Raw genomic sequence first — 18,254 nt, forward strand, 5'->3', positions numbered from 1 at the left:
TCAAAGGCTCCATGCACATCTGAAAGCCCAGGCAGCGCCTGGAAACCTCGAGCATGAACTCAGACTTTGTTGTATTATTAAGAAGAGCTGTGCCAGATCCCGCTCAGCCGCAGCCAGCTAAGACACGAGGCAGTTAGATTTGCAGCTCTTTATTCACTACAGGAGATTTGGAAACTACTCATCATCACCATACACGGGTCCGAGGCAGGATAAGGTGTTGCAGGGACAAATTATCCCACGGGCGATGCTCAGCACCCCTAGGCTGACAGGGCAAAGCCAACTCTGTTGTTGGCTATGTCGAAGATGGAGTAATACTGCCGGAGGAAGAGGTTGCCGAGGATCCAGAGCGGCTGGCCGCTGGCAGAGGGCACATACGTGCTCTCGACCCCAACAGTGCAGATGCCGTCGTTCTGTTGGGGGAAAAGGAGCAAATTTCAGTGCCAGTGAGGAGCGCGGGGGATTTGTGCTGCCCGTGCCTTCATGGCTGCTTTGGCTGGCAGCAGGATTAGACCCTCCTTACAGTCACATACAGGCATGCAAAAGCACCGTGAAACTGGGTGCTGGGAAATTCGGCACTCAGGCTGCTGGAAGCCTCTGTGTTTGAAAAGAAACTGACTTTCTCCTGGGCAAAACTGCCCTATGATGGCAAACATGTGTTGGGAATGATAAAATCACACCTACATTTAAGACATAGACAGATGGAGGCAGTGGCAACTGGGCTCCGCTGATGGCAAAGTAGAGGGTGGGCATGCTCGGGACGTTGCTGCAGTTGACGACAAACTGGAAAAGAAGCAAAGAGGGGCAGAGGGGTCAGGACCCCCGGGGCTGCCCCAGAGAGGTGCTGGGCACCATCCTTCCTCCGGCCATAACCCCAGCCATGCTCCCTAAGGGTCAGCACTGCGGCAGGGCTGTGCTGACCCGGGGTTATCACATTTGGAAGAATTATTTTTGTTTTACACCACTGCAATTGGAGATACAGGTGAGGTGTTTTGCTCCAGAGTTGCCAGGAACCCTCCATAGCTCAGCGTTACCACCCACATGCGTCCTCATCCCACGGCATCAGCCCCTCGTGTGTGCAGGGCATCCTTCCCACCTACCCCGTAGTCACTCTCCTCCACACCCAGCTCCTGCAGGAAGGCTGACATGAATTGTCCTGGGATGGTCAGCAGGAACGTCCCGGTGTCCACAATGCCGTGACAGCCTTGGCTGCACCAGCCGGTGGCTGACAGTCCGATGGAGAACCTGGAGAGAGCAGCAGACAAAGCATCAGAAAATACTCCCCCCGCTCCAAGACCCACTCCGAGCCGCGGTGCAGCACTTACTCCTCGATACCGATCTTCCAGTACAATTCCTGGACCACAGGAGCCCATAAAATCTCCCCGGAGTACAGCTGAGGGTCAACCCCTCCGAGGATGACTTCTCCGCCGTAACTGTATGTCGGGTCGCTGGAAAGACGCAAAATTAAACCCCAAATCAGGCAGGCTGCGTGCATGGGGAGAACGTGTGGCTGGAGAGTGAATGAAGAAAAGGACAGATCCAGGCTGTGTTGATGCAAGAGAGAGACCCGCTGTCAGAGGTCTCACCGTGAATAATAGAAGCTGAAGATGGGTTCGGCGAGCTGGCTCTGCTGCAGCACGTTCTGCATCAGCGTGTTGTAACCGCCGATGCCAACGCCCGGGTAAGACATGCCCAAAATCCCATCGAAGTCCAGGTAGTAAAATGGACTGCTGGGCTCATCCAGGCTCAGGCCGAACTCCTGGTTCCTGATGATGATGTTTTGGATCTAAAGGGAGAGGAAAGGTGCTGGGAGATGTTGATGTTTTGGACATCCCCCTCGACAGCAGCATCCCACCAGGGAGTTTCTGGGGAGCAGCAGGAGTGGCCAGGAACGTCACGAAGGTAAATCTGCACTGAGAGGTGCTGAGCTCTTCCCCATCGCAGGTGGGAGATGGAGTGGGGAGCAGCCTGGCTGATAGTCTTTGTCCCATCACCCTTATTATTTCATAAAAATACCCACAACACCAGTTTGCCGCAGTTAAATTAGTTTAAAATCACACTTTTCACTGTGTGCAAGTCTCACAACAGAACCTTTCTTATGTCCTGTAATGACAAAGCTCAGCCATCAGTGTGAAAAGCAAACACTTATAGCCAAGGATATCCCTTAGCCCAAAGCAGTGATGAAAAGCCCAGAGGACCTGGACTGAGTTTGTTTGCAGAGCCCAGTCTCCGAGTAAATTTATGCTGAGATGTCACAAACTCTACATGAGAAATTCAGGCACTAATATCCAAAATAAGAAGGTACTTTCAGCTATCCCCTAAATTTTTAACCGAATTGGACCGATCACAACCACAGTCATTTCTTACCCTGATTGCAGCAATGCACCAACGCGTCAGAAGTCACTTACTGTCACGGTGTCGTACCCTAACGCCACCGACAGGTCACCGAACCCATAGCTCAGGGTGTAGGTCACATCGATGCCCGAGAAGGTGGACGACAGGCTGGGGTTGAACCTGGCATGATTCACTGCACAGAGAGAAGGTCACAGCCCCCAGGTCACATCCTGCCCTCGGTTCAGCATCCCTGTCCCCACAGGGGCAGAAATCCCCAGCAAGGGGCTTCCCAGGGAAGGGGTCATCCCAAGCCAGCCCCGCTGGTGTCACCGAGCAGAGACCAAACCCCGTCGGCTCTCCCTGATTTCCCTGTCGCAGCTCCAGCCCACAGCGTGCAAGGGATGTCCGAGAGTGCCGATGGGGGGGAGCCCCGGCCCCCCCGGCACCGCCGTGTCCCCTGAGGGATGCTCACCACAGGCTGGAGTCTGGCAGTAGGTGGAGGGCACCCACAGGTTGGCAGAGCCAGTGTCGAAGAGCACCAGGAAATTTTGCGGGGGGTTCCCGATGCTGATCTCCCCGAAGTAGAAGGACTGTGAACAAGAGCATGGGCAGATTTCTGTTTCTGCCTGGTTTTTTGAATGAGAATTTTCAGCTCTCTGCCCTCTGCTAGCCGAGAAGCCCAAACCGCTAAGGGGTCGTAGGAAGGGCTCCAAGTCCCTGAGTGCACCCGGGGCAGCTAAAGCACAGAAAGGTGCAATCGCTTGCTTACAGCTAGTCAGCAGCAAGGCCAGGAGCAGTAGATCTGCCCTATAACCACCACACTCTGCTTTTTCCAAGGGAAATCAATTCAGGATAAGATGTGCTGCCTCCTGCCTTCGTCTCCCAACATCACCCAGCCCTCGGAGCCGGGCTACAAAGACAGGAAAACTGCCCATGCCCAGCACAACCCCTTGACTCGTGAGCGGGGAGGGAGCCAAGCCCCCGGCTGCAAGGAGGGCATCCCCAAAAACCAGAGCCGGGTGGCTCAGAGGAGGAAGGAAAAGCTTTAATACTTACATCCAGGTAGTTCGTTAGCGGTTCATAAGCCACAGTGTTACTGAGCTGGTATTTCCTACCGGGGTCCCCTTTGACTTGCTTCAGGAAACCCTCTGGCACCCCCTTCTCTCTCATCCCCTCCCGCACGGACCTGCCTTTCCTCAGGGGGATCCTGCACGGGATGGAGACGGCAGCGAGATGCTGAGCGGTCGGGTGGCCCCATCCACATGTGCACCCCCATGTGCTGAGGGCGAGTCCCTCTCTGTGGCCGGACCCTGCACCCTTGCACCCCTCCCGGCCCCGGGGCTCACCTCACCATCCCCTCCCCGAGCTGGAGGCACAGCAGGGCCAGCACCAGCCAACGCATGGTCCCGGGTCGTGGTGGCTCCACGGCAGCTCCTGCACCACCTCGGCCAGGGCAGGGTGTATATAGTGGGGAGCCGTGCCCAGCCCCTGCCTCCAGACACCCCTTTCCTCTATCGCTGCATCCACCCAACGCCAACGCTTGCGGTGTGTTTATCACCACAGCCGCCCTGATTTTGCCTCCTTAGCCGGCTGTTTGGGTGCTAACAGTTTGGCCAGTACCTCTGATACCGAGACCAAATATGTGACGTGATAAAAAGCAAAATTCTGTTGTTATCAAGAAGTTAAAGTATTTTCTCCTGCCTTCAGCACCAGCTTGATCTTTCCAGAAAACAAAAGCAAAACACACCCTTTATAGCAAATAGAAATTTATGATGCTGGTGTTCCTCTTTTGACCCATCCAGGCAGCCAAGGAAGTGCCACAGGTCTGCAGTATTTCTTCCATCCAAGCCTACAGACTGTGTTATGTCCAATTCCCTCAATACAGCTAGCACGGAACAGCAGTGGTGGTTTTTCAGCCCAGCTCCAAGCCTCCCGGGAACCAGCACGTATCCCCCAAAATGTCTCTCTTTCCAGGCATTTGTCCTTTTGTCACTCTGCCCCTTCTGCCCATCGCTGCCCTCCAGCTCTGCTAATAGCCTCCAGGGAAGCTGAGATGGGGGCTGCTCGGTGTAGCAGCCCTGAAAGGCGTAACAGACCTTTATCTGCCTGGTTGCAACCACTCAATCATCTCCAAAAGTCACTTTGATTTGCTGCAGTTCATTATCGGTGTCAGAGTTATGCCGAGGATGCTCAGGTCACACGCCTGGTGCATTAGAGGTGCTGTTTCCCATACGCTTTGAGTGATGCTGGTCCTACCCAGGCGGGAGAGGTGCAGGGGAGCGTGTATTTAGGCACTCAGTTGCAGGGGATTTTTAGTCCCAGGAGAGCCTTTCCTCCCCTGGGAAGGTGCTACCAGCCAGCCAGGCCTGCCAGTCCCCGCCAGGCCACTGAAGACCCATCCTGGCATCTGGTACCCTGAGGATGCTGCTCAGCCTCGTAGTCCAAAGCCTGCGCACTCACTGCCCGCAAAAACTATGCCACGCGCTGCCGAGGGACGGTGACTGTCTCCACGTCCCCATCGCCCTGGCAGCCTCATCTGCGCTGGCCAGTGGCCTCACCTCCCACAGAAAACCTGAGGAGACACGTGGGAGTTTTTCTGTGCAAAGCTCTCAGCAAAGGAGCCCCACTTGGACTGAAAGCCGGAGGCTGCTCAGACGGGGGGACACGGCGCTGTGCCAGCCCCACCTTAACCACGTGCTTTAACACGTACTGCTTCAAGCACCCGCCACACGCTGCCGTTCTGCTTCCATTTCGCTGGGAGCAAACCCTTTGTCCAGACCTGAATTTGTTGCACGGGGGGGTCACCAACATACACACCCCAGGGAGCAGGCAGAAGGGGGGGCCAGCGCTGCTGTCCCTGGGGTCGGGCAGGAGCAACCCCGCTGTCCTTTGCTGTAGGGCACTTGCAGACTCCCCAGTCCCCGCTAACAGAGGGGACGGACCCCAGCAGAGCCTTGCTGCTCCTGTCCGAGCTGTCGGCGTTGGACCGGCGCTTCGAGCCCGCGGTGGCTCAGAAAACCCCTGGCACCCTCTCCTCCTCCTCCCTCACATCCTGATGGATCTACCTCTGCTCCGATGGATCCTGGAGGGAGCAAAGGGGAGAGTGAAGACCAGCAGGGACATGGTCAGCCATCGCCTGTCCCTTCCTGCCACCGCTGCTGCCAGCGCAGCTTCGGCTTTCAGAAACCTCCCCGTTTTATAGGGGAGGAGAAATGCCCTTCCCTGCTATTTGCGCCTATCTAATCTCCGTCTCACTGCGCTCAGCCTGCGTCAATATTTTGACACAAAACACAGAGGAGTTTGTGTCCTTTCTCTGGTGAAATGACAGAGCTATTAATATATCTGATAATGAGCTCCGATGATAAAGAGCTTCTAAGAAACGAGTTTGGATCCTGGGAAAGAGCGGTGTTACCCGAGCCTCCCCCTGCTAAGGTGTTCCCCGTCCCCTTCAGCCACAGATCACAATTCCCAATACTCCGGCTGTTGTTTTACCTGATTGAATAGCCCCGCTTCCAGATTTAGGGGTCATTTGGATGTCATAGCTAACCTAACCTGGCCTCATATTCCCACTCTGACTTAATCACAGGACTTCGTTAAACCTTATCCAGCTGCAAGGAAGATTAGTGCCTTCCCACATGCACCTCTGACGAGGTTTCCCGATGCCCAGCAAAAGAGGGATGGAGGTGGGGACCGTCCGGCCCCGCAGATTTATCCTCGGCCGGTCGAGCGATCAGTTGAGCCCTGCAAGTACCAGCAGCAGCAAGAGACGGGACAGCGTGTCCCCACAGTCACTCCAAGGTCACTGCAAACTGCAAGCAAAGCAATGTCCACCGCCACCGGCTAACTCTATATTTGCCTGAGTGGGTGCTGGTGAGCATCGCCCTGAAGTGACTTAGCGCAGCACGGCAGCAAGCGGCGGCTGGAGGAGGAGGAAGCCACCCCGTTAGGGACACGCTCAGCCTTTCCAGACACGCACCAGCGCCTGGTGGCACAGAGCAGAACTGGCTTTTTGGGGAATCCCTCAGGGAACTCCTGTCCCCAGAGCTGCGGGTGGTGTTTAAGACCAATATCAGTGACTTTTTGCTGTCCTGACCCCCCGCACCGCAGCCGGGTGCATGGTGCTTCTCATCTGCAAAGCAAAGCCCTTGCAGGAACCGGGCTCAGGGCTCTTGTTCTGGGCTGTCCCTCCTTGAGGACAAGGAGGACAGAAGCGGGGTGCAGGCAGGCCCAGAGGCAGCAGCCGGGATTTGGGGGACGGCAGCTGCCTACTTTCCAACGCACGAAGTCTGCAGCCCCCAGCTGAGTCACACGAGCCTTGCAGAGGGGACGGGGCTGGGCTGTGGGACGTCTTCATACCCACGGGCTCGGAAGCCGGGCTGCACCGTCTGCAGGAGCTACCCCGGGCACCAGCGTGGGGAAGGACTGCTCGGCCCCGTCCCTGCCCCATCGGGCTGTGAGCCGAGCTGCAGCTCGGAGCCTGCTGCGTTGATCAGAGCCGCCCCCGAGCTCAATAATTCACTACAGATAAAGGCTGAGACTTGGTCCCGCAGCCATTAGGAGGTGACAACATGTCATACCCCTTTGCAAGAAACATAAATACATCGACTTTAGATTTGAAGCAGCCCAGGGACAGCTTCCCCACTGCTTTCCCCGTGCTGACTCTGCAGAAATCAGCCCAGGAGTTTATCACGGCGCTTACTTTGTCGGAGAAAGAGCAGCTGAGACACACAAGCCATCAGTCTGCACTCAGTCGTCACTCAACAAACTCAGAAGGTCAGAGACAATTTGGGACGTTGGGGTTTATTTGTAACAGGAGACTGTGAGAACACACTTACAAAGAAATCCCAGAGGGACAGGGAGCCGTGCAGGCATGTAAAGGAACATAAAGGTCCATAGGAACCCCCTAGCACTCCCGCAATGCTGGCTAAGGTGCGTTTGGCCAGGAGAGGGGCTGGATTTTGCTGCTCCACTCCTCTACACCGATGGGGCGAAGCCGACGCGGTTGTTAGCCATGTCAAAGACCGTGTAATACTCCTTGAGAAAGACGTCACCCAAGATCCAGAGCGGCTGCCCGTTCTGGGAAGGCAGGTACGTGGCCTCAATCCCAAGAGTGCAGTAGCCGTTGTTCTGTAAGGGGAGAATAACGGGGAGTCAGAGCCTCAGACAAGCACCAGGACCCTGCCAGCTGGGCTGCAGGGAGGGAGAGCATCGCTACTTGTCAAGAAGCACCAGGTCCTTTCCTGGCCCTCGAGGACTCAGCAGGATGAAGCTGCTCAGCTAATACATACATTCAAGATGTAGGCGGAGGGGTAGAGTGGGAGCTGAGCTCCGTTGATGACAAAGGTGATGGTGGGCATGTTCTGGATCTCATTGCAGTCAACCGCATACTGCGGAGAGAGGATGAAGAGGAGGTTATAGCTGGAACAGCACCCACTGCGAGAGGAGAAGATACCCCCGTATGCGGGGGGTAACATACATTTTATCCCCTGGCAGTGCCACGTCGCCCTGTCCTTCCCTGTCATGCATGCAGTACCGTGTTCTCTAGATGCCACAGGAGTTTTGGGGGACCTGGTCAAGCCCATGGCTTCTGGTCACTTGCAAGTTCCCCCGCTGCTCCGTGGGCACCTCCAAAGCACCCCCTGCACTTACACCATAGCTGGTCAGCTGGGCACCCAGGACCTTAAGGAAGTTGCCTATGTACTCCTGGGGCATCGTCAGCAGGAACGTCCCCGTGTCCACGATGGCCTGGCAGCCCTTGCTGCACCAGCCCGTCACTGACTGCCCGATAGCAAACCTGGGAGGAGAACAGGGAGAAGGACATCACTTTAAGCGCCCACTGGCAACTAAATCTGTTTTGGCTGGATCTATAAGACTGGGATGCTCTGAAATGCGGTTCCCAACCCCTGCCTCGAGCCCATGCCTGCTGCAATAGCTGCAGCTTCATCTGGAGGACAGTTGTACCGCCCTCGTTGCGTGAGCTTCCCCGAGTGGATCAGGCTCATCAGGTACAAACAGAACTCACTCATTAAGTGCGACCTGCCAGTAAAGCTCCTGGGTCACCGGTGCCCACATAATGTCCCCATGGAAGAGCCGAGTGTCAACTCCTCCGAGAATGAGCTCTCCCCCGTAGTTGTAGGTGGGTTGGCTGCAAAAACAGAGTTAGAGCAGCAGAGATTGGTAAATCAGTGCAATATGCATGGGCTAGCGAGGGACAAATTCGCAGGGAACCTGCATGAGGACAGGCAGAGGGACACCAGTGCACGTGGGACATGCAGAGGGCCCCGGCAGGTTTTTACCGAGAAAAGTAGAAGCTGAAGATGGGCTCGGTGAGCTGGTTCTGCTGCAGCATGCCCTGCAGCGCGGTGGGCATCCCTCCCGTCGACAGCGAGGGGTAGGCCATTCCTAGGATCCCGTCAAAATCGGCATAGTAGAAAGGCTGGGTTGGCTCGTCTTTGCTGAGCCCGAATTCCTGATTTTTGACCGTGATGCTCTGAATCTGGAGGGGAAGGGGATGCCAGGTCAGCCTGCACGCTTAGGCAAACCTGAGCAGCCATCGGATGGGATGACTGCTGCTCTGAATGCCCAAAGTGCACACTGCAAGGTCATAGCTGGTGAAAACATCACCAGGCAGCTGGGACAATTAGCAGGAATCGGGTTAAAACAAGGTAAAAATCCAGCTGGGTAACTGACGGTGGCAATAACCACTTTATATCAGTTCTGCCCATCCCAGGCCCTGGTTTGCCCAAGTCTTGGCTACATGAGACATGAGATCTGCCCTTAGGCTGTCCCTCAGGCTCCTTCTATCGGGGCACCCAGCTGGTGCTGGGGACGCAGCACCGAGGAAGACAAGGACAGAGAAGGATGCACTCACCCTCAGCGTGTCGTAGCCCAGCACCACCGTGAGCGCGCCGCTGCCGTAGGAGATGTTGTAGGACCGGCCGTTATAGGTGAAGGTGGAGGACTCGCTGGGCTTAAACTTTGCGTGATTGACTGCATGAGAGAGAGGAGGGCAAAGCTCCTGGGCACACACTCGCCTGGCCCCGGTGGGATTTCACTGCCGGTGGCTCTGCCGGGATAATGCCTGGGAAAGCGGCTTCCCTGGCAGAGTGCAAGTCTTGAAGAGCGGAACGAGCTGTTCCTCTGCCTCGCAGCTATCTCTAAGGCAGGGTTTGCATCCCAGTTTTGCCTGCATCCCTCTCAAGGGAAGAGCTGTTGTGATAACAACCACATCAGCTACCCAGCGTGAGCAAAGCCATCAGCAGTTAAATCCCCATCGCTCTCCCGCCGGCAGCGAGTTACATCGGATGAGCTCTGCTGGAGAGCGGGACATCAGCTCCATGATTTGTAGCTTTGCTCTTCCCTCCACCCGGCCACGAAAGGTCAGGCACAACCACAGCAATTTCTGTGCTCTGGGGACACCCACGATGGCCGTAGCGATTTGGCCGTCTTCACTAGCCAGGCACATAAGGGCAGAGGGCTCTGTATTTCCCAAGCAAGGCACTAGCTGGTACCGGGGAGCAGCTATCCCAGAGCAGCGTGCCGGGATCATTTTTGGTCTGGCATCATGATTTCCCCCACGCGATCGGACTACGCTGAGCCTCTGCAGGAGCTCTGTGCAACGCGGCTGCGGTACTCACAGCACGCCGGTGTCTGGCAGTAGGTGGAGGGCACCCACAGGTTGGAGGAACCCGTGTCGAAGAGCACCAAGAAGTTTTGTGGAGGGGTCCCGAAGCTGATCTCCCCGAAGTAGGAGGACTGCAGGCGAGAGACGGGGTGTCTCCATTGGCCACAGGGTCAGGGGCAGACCAGGCTTTCGCCTCCCAGCCCTGCGCCGGCATCCTGGCGCTTTGCAGGGTGTCGGGAATGCCAGGCTCACTCTTGCAAATAACAAAGCAGGCAGGAATGGACTGAACTCTCACCCTGCTTTTTCTCCCAAAAGATGTAATAGTAAATATTTCTTTTGTTATGTCTTTTGTTACATGTAGAAAAGCATCACTTTTCATTGCTGGGAGAAAACTTTTCTAAAGTCTAAAATAGAAGCTTAAAAAAAGACTGGGGGGAAAAAAGCAATCTCTCACTCCTGGAGGCTCAGGGCTAAAGAGATCGCTCCGGCAGCTGGGAAGGCGGAGGGAGAGGGGAGCATGGTGTACGAGCAGGCAGTGAGAGGGGAACCCGGTACTCACATCCAGGTGGTTGGTTATGGGCTCATACACAACATAGCCCTCACTGAAGCGGTATTTCTTAACTGGATCATGTTTCATTTTCTTCAGGTAGTCCTCCAGCACTCCGGCCTCCCTCATTTTCTCCCGTATAGACTTGGCTTTCTTCAGTTTGATTCTGCACAGAGTGGGGAAAAAAAAAACAAAAACCAAAACACAGCAGGAAATCAGGAGCAGATTTGGGCATTTTCAAATGATCAGTTCTCCGGGCTCCTTGGAACCCTGCCATGATGGGAGCCCTCCGCTCATCTGCCTTGCACATCCCCAGGGGCTGCCCTCCCAGAGAGGGATGCAGCCCGGACTAGGACCACGATGGTCTGTGGAGATGCAGGAGGCCGGATTCACACCGGGTTAGACTCGGTCAGCATCCCTGGGGATGCAGTGCAGCCCGTGCAGGTTACAGCTGCAGCCGGGCTCTGTAATCTGCCCTCTCCCCGCTCCTTCTGCCGCAGCGGCTGCTGCAGGACACCCACCTCACCAGCCCCTCCGAGAGCTGGAGACACACCAGGGCCGGGATGAGCCACTTCATGGTGCAGGAGTTGTCCACCGGTTCACACACGCCTTCTCAGAGACCGCAGCAGATGGGCAGAGCTGCCCGGACTCCCCAGTTTTATACTGGGAAGCAGTGACCCCCCCCCCCTTATCTGCTCCATTTTCCATTACCACCACGTGCACCCCCGGCTTCAAGGGTTTCTTTGTATTTTGGGCCACAAGGATTTTGAGGAGTTTGTGTCCTTAGCGAGGCGCTCAGGTGAGAATAGAGCAACACACGTCTTCGACAGCAAGATCAAAGTGTTACTATCCGATAAGAAGCCAGCTCTTATCGCAGCAAAGAGAGGAGTGACCCAAACGTCACCGTGGTGGGGCGTTATCTGTGTTCGTCAAAACCTGTTCAAACCTTTTCCCAAAACAAAGGCGCTCGCGGCTCTTGGCGCAGGATGGAAACGCGTCGGACTTTTGTCTGCCATTCTTCCGCCCAGCCGCCCGCCGGCGGGGACCTTCTGGCATGGAGGAGGGATGGCTGCTGGCGTTGAGGCTGTTCCAGGGCACGGTGCAAAGAGCTGGAGCCAGCTGCTCGGCTCCCCCTGGCCCAGGGGCTGACGGAGCCCACGAGGTTTCTTCGCCTGCGTTCTCGTAGGTGGTTTTCAGCGCTGTTCTGCCTTCTGGTCCGCCCTTCTCCGCTTCTTCATCTGGTCTGTCCTCCACCCCCGCATCAGTCTCCCAGTCCTTCGCCATCCTCTCCTCCACACACGGCTGGTTTCCATATGTCGTACACCTCAATCCTGCTTCTGCTTTCATACTATTTTGGACAGAAATCACATATTTTTCCTTTTTTAAAAAAAAAAATTTTGTGAAACAACTGATTCCTTTTCCATCCTGCGTTCAAAGGTAGGTGCTGTGCCTCCCTGCCCGGGGAGGTTTAACCCACCCGTGGAGGAAGCCCTCGGGGCCGGCCAAGCCGCAACTTCACCCACCGGGTCCTCACACCAGCCCAAAAAGTCAGGAAATTTCTTGTTTGCTTTTTTTTCCAGTGAAAAAGAGAACCACAAACACAGACCTCCCAAACTGCCAACAAACACCCAAACAGAGCAAAACGTTTTCGGTTATAACCTAAATATTTTCTAGCAAATGGACCAAAATGTTTTTGGTCATAACCTAAATATTTTCCAGCAAATGGACCAAAATGTTTTCAGTTATAACCTAAATATTTTCTAGATCTCCTCCAGCCCGGCTTGCATCCCCACTCCGAGCAGCCTGGCTCTTCAGAGCGGGGAAATCGCGCTCTGCATCATCCGCCGATAGCCCGGTGTCACTATCACTGCGCTCATCCCGTGTCAGCGCTCTGCACGGATTTTATTCCCTCGGGAGCACCAGGGAGTGTGTGTCCTTTGCTGGATATTGAGACTATAATAAAGCAATTATCTTGTTTGCTAGCAGGATTGATAGAAAGATCAACTTATTAAGATTGGATAAAAAGCAAATTCTGGCTGAAAGCAAAGAGCAGTTATCAAAACGTCAATATACCGAGTGTTAGCTGCAGATCCCCACGGGGACTCAGCCTTGCCCAAAGACAAAGCAATAAGGTGCCCTCTACAGCACACACAACCACTTTCTACTTTCAGCACTTCTTGACCCAAAGTTAGACAGCACTTGTTTGCTGAGGCATTTACTCTAACGGGAATCAAGGATTTACAGTTCCGAACATCAGAGATCCCGTGTCTCTACGCGGAGCAGGACTCGGCCAACAGCGCGTACCCACGCTGCTCCAAGGCAGGACTTCTCCTCGGGGCATTTCTCCTCCTTTGCTTTCCGTTTCTTTTCTGTGGTGGGGCAATGGCCCAGCCCACACACAAACAGCTCCAGCCCGGGGAATCCCGTCTCTCCCAGATGAGTACGGATCCCCTTTACATCCCATGGCCAACTCTGCCACCTCTCCCGGGACACCGCGGCGGGGCAAAACCAGCAAGCGAAATGAGCTGGGAGCAGCAGCTGTCCTGGCTATCCGGAGGGCTTAAGCACTTTCAACACGAGCCAACAAATCCCATGAAACCAGCAGCCACTGCAGAGGTGGGCACCATCTCCCAAAAGCTGGTAGCTCTCGACAGAGCGTTTCGCAGGAGTAGAAATGGGCTCTAAAGTGGGATCCAGCCTCCACCATGACCCAAAGACCTCTCCTGCCTGCAGACACCACTCCCAGAGCCATCAGGGGACAGAAAGCTTTTCAAAAAACATTGCCATTGCCCTGAATTTCCCAGTCTGCTCTAGGCGCTGCTCTACCCGTGGCAAAAACACAGAGAAGTGACTGGTGCCAACCCCAGGATAATTTACCACCCCGGTTCCTCCGCCTCTGCCCCAGACACAAGCTTTTGCTATTTACCTCAACAAACAGTAGCGCAGAACTTAATAAACATGAATATGGGACTGCCAGGAGCTTCCCCTGGTCATTAAAGCCTGTTGCTGTCGCAAGCACCATGTCAGCTAAAACCCTTCCGGAAGGTGCTGAATCCCATCCGAGTTCGTGCTCTCCCCCTTGGAAATTTAAACAGTCTTGTTCTATCTGATTAATTTAAAATAGCTACGTACACTTTGCCTGGAGCACAATTGCTCTCTGCTTGGGTTCTTCAACCAAGAAAAGCTGTTGGTGGGAGCTGCAATGGCATGAGTATGTCCGAAGCAGCTGTGTTTATGAACTGCGTACAAGCACACGTATCCTTTACTCAGTGCTGCGCAAGCTGGTTTTAGTGTTTTATTTCCAAAACAGAGATTCTAGTACACAGATGAACAGCTTCCCTCATGTTAAAATAAATATTCCTCCTTTCCTACGCAACCATGAGAACAGCTCCTGAAAAAAAAAGCTAGGCTCTAGGTCTAACATTTAAATTCCTAAACCAGGGCAAGGATCAACCACTTCATGGTGATCTTCTCTTGTGGGTAGTTTCCAAAGAGACCTCCAGACACCCTGCCCAGTCCCAGACCCCAAGCTGATGCTGGAGCTCTACATCACCTCCTTATACACCCCAAAACAGTCCCCACCTCCCTGCATCAGCGTCCGCTCACGGACCCGAAGTTAAAAATGCACGCATCACAAGAGATTTGCCCACGATGCTAAGGACTATCCTGAGAATTCTAAGTCAAATACCAGTCAAATGCCATGCTATTTTCAAGCTATTTTCAACTTCTGATAGGGCTATCAAAGTCTTCCCAGAAAGAGAAATGAAAAAGGTTTCATTGTGTTTTCCTGGGATGGGATGGAAATAACAACATGGGTTTATCATTAGTCGTGTTGTCCTCTCTGTTTCCCTTCCAGTTCTTACCTCCAGCATTGTAGAAAGCCATGGAACGACCCTGAAGGAAAGAAACACATGGGTTTGGTTTGGAAAGACACCACACATGAAGGCACAGATGGCCCTATTAGCTCTTCTTACACTGATTCCTGCTGGGGAAGAGTTTTCAGGGGGAATTTTATACGCCAAGGAATTAAACCGTGCATGTTACCACACGATTAGCTCTGATTTGCTGTAGAGTCTGGAAAAACAAGCAGGTCGGCTCTTGGCACAGGGCGATGGTAGAGAACCCATGGAAAGGCCCTGGGCCTTGAGCAGATCAGCACAGCCAGGAAGAGCAAAGCCACATCTTGTTCAACATTGGCAAAAACACCTCATTCCCACCAGCCCCCAAATTCCACTGCTCCAAAATATTAGCTTAAATTACCCATGGTGGAAACAGCACGTCTTAAAGGGTAGGTGCTCCAAAGACCATGAATATTATTGCTATGTTCAACCTACATTCGTAGCACACCAATTTCCAAGGCAACTTCATGATTTCCTCCTGATGGAAATCCGGTCTACACCTTCCTGATCAACCGTCAGCGACGGCTCTGCCCCGAAGAGAGTCGCCATGAAAGAGTCAGCGGCTTCAGAGCCTCAGCTCCTGTATCACACGGGCCAGAGAGCCTCATCCAAACATTTCTGTGAGTTCAGCTTCCAGCTCAAACAAGCAGCACGTGGAATTGTCCTGCAAAGATATCAGTCACCAGCCATCAGATATTGGTCACCAGCCAACGGAGAGGGAAAGGTGTCTGTCTCTGCAGGCGTTTCTTTTTCATTTATTTTTTCTATAGCCTATTGCAGTGAGACTAGCCAGGTGGAAGACAGCCACCGCTGCTCCAGGCAGAATACAGAAGGACATAGACACTATTCCTTCAGGGGAGGGAGACCTGGAAAAAAAAGGTTGCGTGAAGTCCAGCTTGAATTGCGTGAGGACAACTGGTGACTGCTGGCCTGGCTTTCAATTTTAAATAAAAAGTAAAGTTCCCTTTGAAATGCAGTAATTGTTTCTCTGCACCACACACAAAAGACAGGACCACCGGATAATCATCATATTCCATTTATTCTGCATACATTCGTAGTGCACATTAATGTAAGACATGAGCACTCCTCAGGTCACATAGCACTGCTGTTGTTCTTCACCTGTAAGGTTACACCCGGATGAGATATAAAGAGGGACTGAATGGATATCCATAGAAATAACCTGAAGAAGCAATTACACAGCAAGATCAACCCCTCTGGTCAGAGCCACTGAATCCCCGGTGGCCAGAGCCCCGAAGCACCTTTGTTTTTCCGCCACATCAGAAATGTTCAGTATCAAAGACACCAGTACAAGTAACAACAAGGAGAATCACATGGGAGAAGAGCTTGAGATAACACTAATGCATCTGGGCCTTTCAACTGTAAAATCACATTCACTTACTGAAGAAAAACAAATTAGATCCCTTCTTTACAATTAGCCTTTTCCATACCCTGGCCTGTAATTGCCAACTTCAAAGCTCTCAGGATTTCCAGTAATGTATTCACCTTTGGTCCTGTTCAGTAACAGGAATCTAAACCTGTTCTGCTACCTGCGCGCGGCATTTCAAGACACGCCAAGTTTGGGGGAGAGACAAACTTCCCAGAAAGACTGACGGCAGCCCTCCCAGAAGCTGAATTTAGGCAATGTGTTCATTAACGATCATTCGTTAATGATGTTTCACAGTCAAGATACCACCTGAGAGGGCTGAGCAGCATCACACGGAGGGACAGAGGAAAGACTTTGGGAGAAAATGGCTAAAAGAACAGACAGCTGTAATACCAAGCCCTGGTTTGGTTTTTCTCCTGGTGAACAGCATGGCTTAGGTAATAAAAATAACAATACTTCAGTAACAACTAACACATTTGAGTCTCTTTCCAGCAATATTGATCCTTTAATCCTCACAATGCAGCCTCTCCTTTGCCATCCTCTTCCTGTAAGGCAGGTACAACTCACAGATACTCAAACCTCCTTCCCTGGGGGAAAAGCAGGCACACAAAATGGGTCAAAAGAAAAAAAACAAATCAAAAAACCCTCCCACGATAAAAGACAACTAAGCGCCAGGAGAAGCTATATTCCTACCAACAGGTTCTTAGAAAAGGGAAGGGTAAAAGATCTATTTATGCATTCACCGGGGAAGAAATATCAGGGGAAGAAGTCTGATTGATTAACTCAAAACTCAAACAAGAACCACTTAAAAAGGTTAAGGCAGTCCAATTCTTTCTGCATAGCACATAGCTGCTTACCAAGTCACCCCCTGAACTTCACTCTCATGAGCAGAGAAGAGATCGGTGAAACTGCAGTACAGTCCCCGGCGGGGGCTACGCAAACCCACTCCGCAGCGAAGCACATAAACCAACAGCCAAGCTCATGCTGCCAGGTCTTCGCCAGGGCAGCTGGGCAGCTACCCTGGGCAGCTTCATTTTGCTGCCTAAACCTTTTTTTCAGAACCAAAGGAAGTCTCAGCAAACGCAACAGCTGACTGAATGCAGCTCCTTTTTCCAAGTTACCAATTCACAGACAAAAACATCGAGGCGAACCATCTGCCTTGCAGAAGCAAGCTTGGGAAAGTAAGAGATGTCACAGCTTCAACTCAGCTTCAGAGACTAACTCCAGAGCAGGTTTCAGATGTACACGTGCTCATTGGTTTCCTCCTGGTCACCTGTGTGGCATCAGTTGGATGCACCGAGCCCCGGATGAATCCCTCGAACTCAAAACCAGATTTACGGATGCAGCCGCAAAGGGTGAGGTATTCTCCTCTATGGAGGTGATCTTTACTGTGGGGGATATTCCACGGTTGAAGGGACAGGAGGAGTCACTGGGTATCCCTAGTTTAGTTTCCCATCCAAGTAAGCATGCACATGCATATTAGTATGCATCCATTGGGAAAGTCCAGCAAACTTGCACGTGAGGCTCAAAGCAAAATCTGTAAGATCCATCTTTACAAGGTACCATAAAGATCCAACACATTGCATAAACATAATTTTCAACCAAAAGAAAACAGTAACAAGGAAAGACTCCAGAGAGTTATCAGAAGGGATCCCTCCTGCCCGTCACCCAAATCAAAGAACAGAAGGAATAAGAAAACGTCAACTCAGATGACCTCGTCTTTCAACCCAATACTGGTTTCTCCTCCCAATTCATTTTAAGGGTGGCCACTAGAGGAAGCTGCGACACTGCCGAGCACCGCTCGGGCTGGAACACAGGCAGAAATCCGAAATTGTGACATTTGTGCTCCCGCTGCCCCAAGAACTACTGCCTCAGTGTTCGAACATGACTCCGGTCTTTCCTCGCGCTTTCACACCACCTCAAAAATTGAATATTAAGAAGTTCTCAAAGGGTCCTGGCTACTTAAGGCCAACATTGCTCTTGTGAAGTTTTCCAGAAAAGCAAAAAAGCAAGAAAATCTGGGATGTGACCCCAACGTGCACCCTGAAAGCCATAAATGACAACTGGTTTCCTGGCTGCCTGCATGGCATTTCCCATTTAATTGCTTAAACATTAAACAAACCCACTGCAAACAATGAGCTGTGACCGGCGCTTTTCATTCCCGAAGCTTTCTGGGGAGCTTGCAATACCACCCGAGCGAAGCCTGCTGAGCCAGCAGTGCTGCTCCCCGACCCACGGCCACCAGGGAGGACACCGTGGGACGTAAAGCAGAGGCTGGTGGAGGAAGGCACCCGCCAGGTCACTGTGCACTGAAAGCAGCAGACGCAGCTGGCATCAGCTCAACATTTTCTCATCTTTCAGGTCAAGGAAACTCTTCTCCTTTGCAAAGGTGCAGCATCCTCCACTATAAAGGGGATAAGGGATGCCGTCAGGGAACAGCAATAACGTATCTGCTGTGCGTGCACACAG

General features: G+C 52.9%; 2 protein-coding genes across 2 annotated transcripts; both read right to left on the minus strand.

Moving 5' to 3' along the window:
- Positions 1-257: 257 nt before the first annotated feature.
- LOC104263265 (pepsin B-like) lies at positions 258-3,733 on the minus strand. The gene is made up of 9 exons (XM_059831209.1): positions 3,678-3,733; positions 3,388-3,538; positions 2,804-2,921; positions 2,406-2,524; positions 1,584-1,783; positions 1,323-1,430; positions 1,098-1,242; positions 682-780; positions 258-410 (listed from the first exon to the last, which is right to left on the minus strand). Exons 1-9 carry the CDS (start codon positions 3,731-3,733, stop codon positions 258-260), a joined length of 1,149 nt encoding a protein of 382 aa, XP_059687192.1.
- A 3,572-nt stretch (positions 3,734-7,305) lies between these two features.
- On the minus strand, positions 7,306-11,091 carry LOC104263264 (pepsin B). The gene is made up of 9 exons (XM_059831210.1): positions 11,024-11,091; positions 10,515-10,668; positions 9,969-10,086; positions 9,203-9,321; positions 8,628-8,827; positions 8,354-8,476; positions 7,981-8,125; positions 7,620-7,718; positions 7,306-7,458 (listed from the first exon to the last, which is right to left on the minus strand). Exons 1-9 carry the CDS (start codon positions 11,077-11,079, stop codon positions 7,306-7,308), a joined length of 1,167 nt encoding a protein of 388 aa, XP_059687193.1. The 5' UTR covers positions 11,080-11,091.
- Between the last annotated feature and the right edge of the window lie 7,163 nt (positions 11,092-18,254).

This window comes from Gavia stellata, chromosome 30, assembly GCF_030936135.1.
Source record: "Gavia stellata isolate bGavSte3 chromosome 30, bGavSte3.hap2, whole genome shotgun sequence".
Classification (NCBI taxonomy): domain Eukaryota; kingdom Metazoa; phylum Chordata; class Aves; order Gaviiformes; family Gaviidae; genus Gavia; species Gavia stellata.